This window comes from Lolium rigidum, chromosome 5 (genome assembly GCF_022539505.1).
Source record: "Lolium rigidum isolate FL_2022 chromosome 5, APGP_CSIRO_Lrig_0.1, whole genome shotgun sequence".
NCBI classification, from domain to species: Eukaryota; Viridiplantae; Streptophyta; class Magnoliopsida; order Poales; family Poaceae; genus Lolium; species Lolium rigidum.
Window position 1 is genome coordinate 25,675,341 of NC_061512.1, and position 10,811 is coordinate 25,686,151.

General features: G+C 47.3%; 1 protein-coding gene across 1 annotated transcript; it reads right to left on the reverse strand.

The window, feature by feature from the left end:
- Positions 1-5,241: 5,241 nt before the first annotated feature.
- Positions 5,242-6,585, reverse strand: LOC124658126 (putative F-box/kelch-repeat protein At1g15680). Its single transcript, XM_047196552.1, has 2 exons — positions 6,492-6,585; positions 5,242-6,410 (listed from the first exon to the last, which is right to left on the reverse strand). The coding sequence occupies exon 2, from the start codon at positions 6,384-6,386 to the stop codon at positions 5,259-5,261; it is 1,128 nt and encodes a 375-aa protein (XP_047052508.1). The 5' UTR covers positions 6,387-6,410; positions 6,492-6,585; the 3' UTR covers positions 5,242-5,258.
- Between the last annotated feature and the right edge of the window lie 4,226 nt (positions 6,586-10,811).

Consider the following 10,811-nt stretch of genomic DNA (forward strand, 5'->3'; position numbering starts at 1 on the left):
ATGGCTCCCCAAGAAAAGGTCGGTAGCTTCGATTCTGACGACGAGCTCCGGAGAGGAGATGCAGAAGACCTGCGCCGAAAAGGACCTTCACCGCCGGACCGCCCCCCAAAGGTCATCGTACACCACCTAAAGGCAGCTTCGACTTCACAGCAAGAGGAGGCCAACCTGAAGACATTCGGACACGCCGGGACGGAGCCGACTAACACGGTCTTGTAGCAACCAAACCATACTCAACACCATTGTCGTTGCCGCCCAAGCCCATCGTCGCGAGACACCTTATCGCCCACGCGACCCAAGGACAAGCACCCTCGAAGATGACAAACATTCGGAGCCGCCGCTCCGACATACCGCTGCTCCGTCGCGCCCTGCACGTCCACCAAGACCACCACCTTCCGGGGCCGCCGCCCCGACGTACCACCGCTCGCTCTGGAGCTGCAACGCCGCACGAACTGTCCACCCGCAACCCAAGTTGCACAGGGCAAACGGCCGCAGACCACGGTCATCACACCAACTCATCCGGGGCCGCCGCCCCGACATAACGTCCGACCGTCCCCTCCGGGACACGTCCGACCGAGCCGACTGCCCTTCCGCCCACACGGCCAGGGTCGCCACCCAAGCCGTGACAAGCCGCATCCCCGCACCATAGAGATGTTTCCGCACCGCCTTCCGGGGCCGCCGCCCCGGCTCACAGCCACCAACCCGAGGCCGCCGCCTCGGCATCCTCCAACGCAGACGGCAAGGCAACGCAACCCGGCAAACAAACCACCCTCGCCGAGAGAAGGTCATGCCCTCCAAAGACGACGCCTCCAAGAAGGGAAGCGACGAGACCGCCGTCGTCGCCCGCTCCGGCCGAGGCAAGAGCTTGGGTTTTCACCCGGAAGGCACGAGACCTCGAAGGCAGTAAGGTAGGAGCTCCACGACGATGCCTCAAAGAAGGGGAACGGCGCCCAAGGGCGTCGCCATCGCCGGCACCGACTAAATCGGGCGGAGCTTTCACCCGGAGCAAGCACCCTCCTGCCAAGGCTTCCTTCACCGGCAGGGCAGCCGGAGCACGCCATCCTGCGCGCCATCACCGTCGTCCACCAAACCCACACCTGTGGCAACTCCCGCTGACCAAAAGATCTGGCCAGATTGACCAAACGGCGTCCTCCACGCCACGCAGCCCCGGGCAACCTCCACGCCGCCACCCCTGCAAACGTCGTCGCTAAGCCCTCCCCGGCCGCCGACGCGCAGCACAGCCCACGCCACGGACCGCCGCCGGCGCACGGGCCAAGGCAAGATCCGGCCGCGCCCGATCTGCCGTGCCCCGCACAACCCGGCTACGCCCGACCACCGGCGCCTCCACCCCGACGAGGGAGAGCACCACAGCCTCCCGGGGCCGCCGCCCCGGCTTCCGCGCGCCGGCGAGCTCGCCGTCGACGTCCCGGCCCGCGATGACCGGGCCACCGGCGCCACCTCCGCAGACGAGCCCCCGAGCCACCTTTGGCAGCCGGGCCCGCCGCCACCGCGGCAAAGGCCGGCGGCAGCGGCGGCGATGGAGGAGGCCGGGGAGAGGGCTTGGCGGCGGCGGAGAGGTTGCCCCCGGTGCCGCCTGGGTGCGACACGGGGGGTCGGGTCTATCTGGTTCTTCGCGTGATGTAGAGTAGAGGTTGTCAGCTAGCACGCCATAGCTGGTGTACACCCCGTTGCCCTCGAGCAGACTTGAGGCAAGCGAACATGTAGCAGAACTTGTTGGAAACGGTGTTTCAATGCTTAGAAACAAGGCCTAGGGATCATACTTTCACTAGTGGACACTCTCAACAATGATCACATAATTGAATAAATAAATGCTACTCTTAAACACTCTCTTGTTGGATAACAAACACCATTCATTGTGTAGGGCTGCAAAAGCACACCTCAAGCCGGAGTAAACAAGCTCCACAACGTCATAAAGGAATCACACACGATGCGCACACTGTCACCATCACACCGTGGAGAGTAACTCCGGAGTTCATATTAAAGTAACCTCTAGAGTGCATAATAGACAAGGGTTACATCTACATATTCAACTAGATTACAAAGCACATGATCACATAAAGATCACACCATGGGAGAGAGAGATGAACCACATAGCTACCGGTAGAGCCCTCAGCCTCGGGGGAGAACTACTCCCTCCTCATCATGGGAGTCAGCAGCGGCGATGAAGATGGCGGTGGTGTCGATGGAGATGACTCCGGGGGCAATTCCCCGTCCCGGCGGCGTGTCGGAACAGAGATTCTGTCCCCCGAAACTTGTCTTCGCGATGGCGGCGGCTACGGAACTCTTCGTGAAATATGACTTGACTCCTTAGGGTTTTCGCATCTGGGAGAATATATAGGCGAAGAGGTAGCGTCGGGGGAGCCAGGGGGTGGGCTCCCCACACCTGGGCGCGCCAGGAGGTGGGGCCGCGCCGCCCTATGGGGTGGCCCCCCTGCTGGCCGCCTCCTACTCTTCTTCGATGTTCTGGAACCCTCCGTGGAAAATAGGGCTGTGGGCTTTTGTTTCGTCCAATTCCGAGAATATTTCCTGTGTAGGATTTCTGAAACAAAAAACAGCAGAAAACAGGAACTGGCGCTTCGGCATCTTGTTAACAGGTTAGTACCGGAAAATGCATAAAAATGGTATAAAGTATGAATAAAACATGTAGGTATTGTCATAAAACTAGCATGGAACATAAGAAATTATAGATACGTTGGAGACGTATCACCTCCCAACATACCAGAGGCTCACCATGCAAAGCAACATTCTTTTGGTGTATATTTATTTTCTACAAAAGTCACAAAATATTCAAGAAAAATCACAAACTACGACAACATAAATCATGTGTTTGCATCATTTGGTTATTGTGGTTGTTGTTCGCTAGGTGTCCGACGATCGATCCGTACATCGTCGTTTCGCATCAGCGGAATGGCGTATCATTGTATCAATATGGTAGTGATTTTTTTTATATATATGAACTTCTGGACTAAGTTGAGTCCATCATTTTAGTCAGAGATTGAGGTTGCTATTGAGCCACAATTCTTTAGTGCAACTATGAAACACTAATGTATATTACATTTGTATAATTGTTTTCTAGCAAGCTTCACATGAGTATGACTAATTTGCCAAGTCCATTCAAATTACTATGTAAAATATAAGGCACATATACAAAATAAAGTTACACACTGTGTGGTACTCCTAAAAGAGATGCAGTATCAGACCTCATCTTTCTGCCATTGGAAGTTCAGATAACCCATCGTCACTAAGATATGCAGTGGTGGGAAATGTCGTCGCTTTGCCGGCATCGTAGCCACACCACGGGTGCGGCGTGCCGCCGCGCCTAACTTCCTAGTGTTTTATCAAACATGACGTTCCTCCTTACCTACTTGAGATTTTACAATACAAGTTAAACATATTTCTTACACCTCAAAGGTAAACATCTTTCCTAGGGACACCTGAAACAAAGTTCGTATCCAACATAAAACTAGCTATCTGCCACTGCTTGCTCAAACCTGAAGTGAATTATCATCACATCCCCAAGTGTCACTTATTACTGCATAGCTAAGTTAGACATTCAGAAAATATAATAGGTTACTCAAATGAAAGAACTGCTGATTGGTGTCATACATGAATACCCGTTGCTTAACACTTCAGTATAATCCCGAGATGTTCTACAGCTGCATGCGTTAGTATTTAAAACCAACATACAGAAAAGACATCAGCTATCAGCTGGAACTTATGTGAAGACTCATGTCATAGTAAATTAATCATGCAGTGAAATAAAAATTTAGCAGGAAATGGAACAGATCCATTTTGAACTTGAAAACTATAATCCATAACGACGGCGTCTAATTCAAAAGGAAATACCTTACATGTATACCATTTTATTACTACTGGAGACAAACAAAAGCACCCAGGCTATATTGTTAAGAAGATCAAGATCCAAACATTCAATGGCATGACAAAGCAAAAGAAGATCCAGATCCAAAAGCTGCAGCACATATAAGTAGACACCAGACTCCTCAGATAAGTTATAGGCTTGCAATCTGCATCATGCAAAGGTCAATAGCACCCAGCAGTAGATGAAAGTAAGTAGATTGCAAACAAAACCAAATAGCCAAAAGCTGGAATGATCAAGCATTTCCCCATGCCTGGTTGTGGTTGGCGCTATTTCCAATTTAAAAGCAGGTAAGCAACGTGAGACACAATAGGTAGACATTTACTTGCAGGATATGCGAAAGTTAAATTCAGCCAATTGTGGCTATCAAGGTGACCAACACATCGAATACAATAAGCCAGCCATAAAAGAGAATCTTTGAAAAGGGAATGGGTATCATTGAAAGTTCTCAGGAAAAAGATGCAGCTAAGAACTAAACTGCCACTGCCTACTCAAACCTAAAGTGGGTCATCTTTGAAGTCTTTAAGTGTATCTTACAGCAGAACTCAGTTAGGCATTAGCGAAATATGATAGGATAGTACAATAATAAAAAAGTTTAGCAAAATGAAATACTAGTTTTTTAACAGAATAATAGTCCCAACATGATCTAGTTATCAAAAAATTCCTACGTCAGGTGGAAGCCATCATTTGCTATACATGCGAAGATCTGATATGTCAAAAATTTGCTATCTACAAATGACATCAATCTAGTTTCAACTTCCTACGCTATATTAAAAAAATACCTCACATAAAAATAACTGAGTGCCTGAGAGGAGATAACAGAAGCCAAATTTACCTAATCAAAAAAATACCTTACATAAAGATAACTGAGAGCTCATATGCCATACTGTTTAAAAAATGGGATTCAGGCATTCAAGCACTGCAAAGAAAAGGAGATCCCTCTACATACAAGAACTGCATTTCTGAATTCTCTCGATGCCAGAAGAGACCAAAGCACCTTTTTCATTCAGAAGATACTGTAGAAATAAAGTATACACATACAAAGAAATAAGCATAGACCAGAAACTACATATTGAAGACAATAATCATAGTTCAACAATACGAAGACAATATCCATGGTTAAGTACTAGGGGTTACAACTCATGGTCCGCTTATACATGAGAACATCAAAACATGCAGAGCAACAAAGATAAGTGCAACACGTAGCTGCATAAGCTAGGTACATTAGCGCACTCAAGCACAAACAGAAACTGTCGCGACTTACCACGAGACATAAACTATCGCAACTTCATAAAAGTCTATCCAACTGACTGTTACTCAAGTCCTAAACACTCAAGTCCTAAACACTGGAGAAGCACGGCATTTAGTGTCCATCTGCCAATGACTCTAAGAACAACGGAACATATGGAATACAATGAACCCTGTTACTACTAACAGATCCAAGTGGACGTATAATACGCTGCTTCATGGAATCCATTCCATAAGACATGAGTGTCTGCATGTGTCCAGCGACTATGAAAATCAAATTGTCTTCGGGGTGGATTGAGATAACACTGTAATCATCCGCATATGCTGAATACTCTGTTCCAAAGAGCTGTAAGTGGCTGATATAGCGCTTCAAGGTCCAATTTTCATTACTGGGGTCCTCAAGAACCCATATTGATAATGCAGAAAGACCGATATTTGCAAAATGCAACTGACCATGTGATAGATAAATGCCAAAATAAATGGTAACTGTTTCGGGAAGATGAATGGATTTCCAATCGTTTTCCTCCACATCAATGGATATAAGCTGATTATCGTAGGCACACAAATGCAGCTCCCCCCTAAAGAAGACGCTTTTCGCACCGATGGGTATATCAACACTAGATCCGGTCCAAGCATCGGCCTTGTGACTCCAGACTCCAGTTTTGGACGAGTATATCACCACGGCTGCAATATCTCCAATAGTTCCAGTACCATCAGCATGCCAGGTATCAGAATCTACGAGCTCACACACATGGAAGTGGGAGGAGACAGCCGGATCGAAGGCCAGGTAAACTTGTGCCCTCCTAGACCAGTCGGTGGTAGGCACGACCACCCATTTCTCCGTGGAGGGATTGCACACCACATAATATTGGATCTCATCAGCATCAGTCCCCTCCTCGAGGAGGAGGCAGAGGAGGAGACCGTTGCAGCCGTCCAAGATGTGAAGACTCTCATGTTTGGGCAGGAACGATAGCGAGGGGTCGACAAGAGGAGGGAAGCCCTGCGCTAACGCGTTGATAAAATAGCGAGCCTTCCGTGGGAAGCGGGCTATGTCATAGGTTTCATAGAAGAAGCCGAGCAGGGACTGGGGCATCTTGGCGCGGTGGTCGGGGTGGGTGATGAGGTCACGCCACCGCGTGGAGACGCACTTGCAGCAGCAGGTCGACTTGTAGGGCACTCGCGAGATGATGTCGGCGAGGATGTCGTCGGTGAGGCTGTCCATCGAGCCCCCCGTCATCGCCATCCGTGGAGATAGGGAGCGGCCAATCTGCGCACATCAGTGGAAAGAGAGAGAGAGAGAGGTTAGGGACTCAATCGGAGCTGCGAGGGGTCGAAAGAGAGGATCTACCAGGTGCTTGCTGCGCGAGGAGCCGCCGTGTTGGGTGCTGCCATCGGCGGCGGCGAGTGGGGATTTGGGTGGACGGCGGCGGCGGGGGAACTGGAAGAAGACGACTGAGCTCAGTGCAGGTCCCAGGTATGCACCCTTTCGTTTTTTTTTTTTCCTGTTTCTATTTTACTTTGAAAAATATGCAGATTTCGAATAATTGTACAATCTGAAAAAAATTCAGATTTGAAAACTATTGAAACATGAAAATTGTTCACATTAGAAAATATTCAAATTTGACAGATCTGGAAAATGTTCAAAATTATAATTTGTTCAAATTTTAAAAACATTATATTCTTAAAATGTTCATATTTTGCAATAAATAAAGGAAGAAGTCAGAAAAAATAAACTAGGAAGAACCGCCAAACCGAGAAAATAAAAAAACTAAAAAGAAACAAAAAAAACCTAAAGAAAAATGAAGGAAACCCGCTAAGGGCTTGTTTGGTTACAGAAATCCCGGCGGGTTCCCGGCCTTTTCCCGGGGAAATTTCGCCCCTAGTCCGGAGGTCAGGAAAATAATTCCGGGGGTTTGCTCCTGTTTCTGCCTATTCCCGACGGGGAATATTTACCCGGGGAAATTTGGCCCGAACAGCCAAACGAGGGCTAAATGGGACAGCCCGCCCGCGAAGATCCTTCAGGCGTGCACTACTCGTGCATGCACCGTGCGTGGAATAGGGTTTACCCGTTGTCTAGGTTGTGTGGGTCTTATATTTTTTTTCCTTTGCGGTAGGGTTTACCCGAAGCTCATACTCTTCGAAATAGGCTTTCGCCCCGCTATATTAATATAGCAACCACCATTGTGGCAAACAGCACATCAAGCCCAAAATAAAGAAGAGAGAAAATATATAAGAAACTAATGCCGACACCGAGAGATTGACGAAAACGAAGATAGCCCGCAATCGTTGCGCCCTCCGGGAAGTCCCACCGCTTCCTAGCACATCGAGTTATCGCATACGAAGCAACACCTTCAACCAAGAGGCGACGATGTCGCCTCTGCTGCTCGGACTCGTCCTAGGGTTTCCCCCGTATGTGGATAGGATAGGGTAGTGGTACCTGAAAGGACACGGATGCCTCCTAGAGGGGGGTGAATAGGCGGTTTAAAACTTTTACGAATATGGCTTAACAAATGCGGAATAAAACTAGCGTTTAATTTGTCAAGCACAAAACCTATATAACCAGGGTTCACCTATGTGCACCAACGACTTATGCTAAGCAATTCAAGCAATTATGTGATAGCAAGATATATAACTTCAAGCGCGATGGCTATCACAAAGTAAAGTGCATAAGTAAATAGCTCGGGTATAGGAATAACCGAAGTGACGCCGAGACAACGATGTATCCCGAAGTTCACACTCTTGCGAGTGCTACTCTCTGTTGGAGCGGTGTGGATGATAAGTCACTCCAAATGCACGAGGGCCACTGTAAGAGCAAAATTCATACCCCAAGTTTTGTGTGTTTGATGACAACACTTGAGTAATCTCACCGTGTGCCTTGAGTATCATTGTTAGATTTGCAAGTACACGGTGACCTCGCCGGACACGTCAAGATCAGAAGACTGAAGCGTAGTTGATACGTTTTCCGGTTTTGTGTGTGTTTAGCGAGGTAACAAAGTTGAAGAGAAAAAGGGAAGAAAACCAGTTTTAGCCAGGACGGTACTACCGGTACCTGTAGCGGTAGTACCGCTACCCCTATAGGTACCGCCCTCGGTACCGCTCTGAGTCTGCACTGAATTTGTCCCCCAGAACAAGTTGCGGTACCCCTGCAGTACCTGGAGCAGTAGTACCGCTCACGAGCGGTAGTACCGCTCAAGGTACCGCTTGAGGTACCGTAACGCGTTACGGTCGTACCACCCCGGTACCGCTCTGGTACCGCTTTGGATCCAGTAAGGTCTGGACCCTATTGCGGTACCACGAGCGGTACCTGATGTGAAGACTCATGTCGCAGTAAATTAATCATGCAATGAAATAAAAATTTAGCAGGAAATGGAACAAATCCATTTTGAACTTGAAAACTATAATAGGTTACTCAAATGAAAGAATTAATGATGACCTTTTGTTAGAGCTTTGCCCATTTTCGTCCCTTTTCCATTTTTTTGCCTGATCATTGACTTGTATTGTATGGTTTGTTTGTTTAGTTGTTCACAAGTAGAATGAGATGCACGAGGCCTGCCTGATTCTTGTATGTATTAATTATCATCTGCCTTACATGGTGACCAGATCACCTGCATGTTCCTTTGTTTGGGTGAGGCCTCAATCAATCAGATCAGATCAATGAAACGAAATGAATACGAAAAACCAAATCAGATCCCGTGTGCAGAATCACGTACGTGTTCTTACTAATCCAAAACGAAAAAAAACAGCTACATGTACGTACTAGCTCTACGACTTCATACCATAACGAAGAAACCCCAAAAGAACAAGGGCCGCCGGAAGATCTGCACACATGCAGTCAACAAAGGATGAACTACCACAAGATCGAGAAGAAAAGGAAGATGGATGGTTTACCGGCCTGCTGGATCGATCCACCGAGAGAGGAGCTCGCCACCGAGAGAAGCCGGCCGTAGCGCCATGCCTCGCTGGCGCCCAAATCCATCTCGAAGCAGAGCGGCCTCCCCTCTCCTCTCCTCGCCGAGCAAGAGTCTAAGTCTAAGTCTAAGTCTAAGTCTAAGTCTAAGTCTAAGTCTAAGTCTAAGTCTAAGTCTAAGTCTAAGTCTAAGTCTAAGTCTAAGTCTAAGTCTAAGTCTAAGTCGTCACACACGACGCACGCGTTGCTTCAACCCCAACTCATACTTATAGAGAAAGATGTGACTGGTTTTTGGAGTGGTTCGAAATTTGTGGAGGGAAAAAAAGGTGCGGCGGGAATAAGGCTAAATTTTCGGACCTCCACTTTCCTCCTAGTTGATTGATGTGAGAGATGGATCGCTGGCAGATAAATGACACGCAGGGTGGAAGCTAGACGTCTGGGCACTAATGCACGTTGATTTCTTTCCCTTGACTGCGGTGGACTCTCCAATTATACAGAGTAAATCTAGGAGAGATAGATGGAGCACTGGTTCTGTAGTCATCTATAAGAGGAAATAGGTGAAAGCGGAACGTCCGATGATTAATGCACATGGATGGTGGGCCATCTTGGTTTCTTTCCCTAGTAGTATTAAACTTATGAGTGGAGTCAGGAATCACAACCAATAAAATTGGAGCACCATACCGTGTGTTATGGAAAGGAATCCATTGGTCATACCGCTAGTTTCTAGCGTGGAGCAAATTATGGATTGATGATGATATACTTCCTTCGTGAGTACCTTGGATCCACGTCAGAGCTAATTGTGGAGTTAGTTATTCGGAGGGCTACGAGGAACAGATTATGGAAATTAACTATGGAATGGTGATTATCTACTTCCTTTGGTTACAACGGATCGGTGCCCAAGAAAATTATGCAATTGGTTTGATAGTCTCCTTCCTCTGTTGTAGTTTTTTCTCCAAGATAAAAGATTACGGTCTCAACTCTACCAAGAACAAATGTCAAGTATAAAAGGGATTCCTCTGTGTTTTTCAGCCTAGCTTTTCTGTGTTAGACAATGGATTGCTGCCTCAACTATACCAAGAACAAACGTCAAATCAAATAAACTACCAATTTAGATCTCTATTCTAAAATCTCCATGTTCAGTCGAGCAAAGGTGGTGTTCACCATTAGGCTGAGCAGACTGAGAAAATATTTCCCTCGCCGCTGCCATAGTTTGCAGGAAAAGCTATAAAATTCTAAGACCTAGCTAAAATATTTACATACTGAACACAGGATATATGCAACATGTGATTTCTACACACTCAAATTCAAATGCTACTGCGACTCCATGACAGCTCCGAGCACCTGGTTATCTTTCTCATGGCCTCCTTGGTGACCTACCTGGCACCAACAAAGTCTCAATGGCGCCGCTGCAACATAGCTAGGGCAGTGAAGATTCTCCTTCAAGATTGTCACAGAACCAGCATGCACCCAAATGTACACAGCTAGAGTTCCTTGAAGAGGAGGGGGACCTGCACCACCTAGCGGAGAGCATTAATATCCTTTCAAAACAAAAAAAAAAACACTCGCAAACGATCATATATTATATTGTCCCCTCTCCTAACAGTAGATATCCACACAATATATCAACAATATCGATATGCCAAAATAATTTAAAGGTGTGAAAACCTGCATATACTCTTGAACTCACACCATGGCATCAATATTGCACTTGAAATGCATTCGGAAAACATCATCAGAATGGTCACAATAAACACCTTGCAG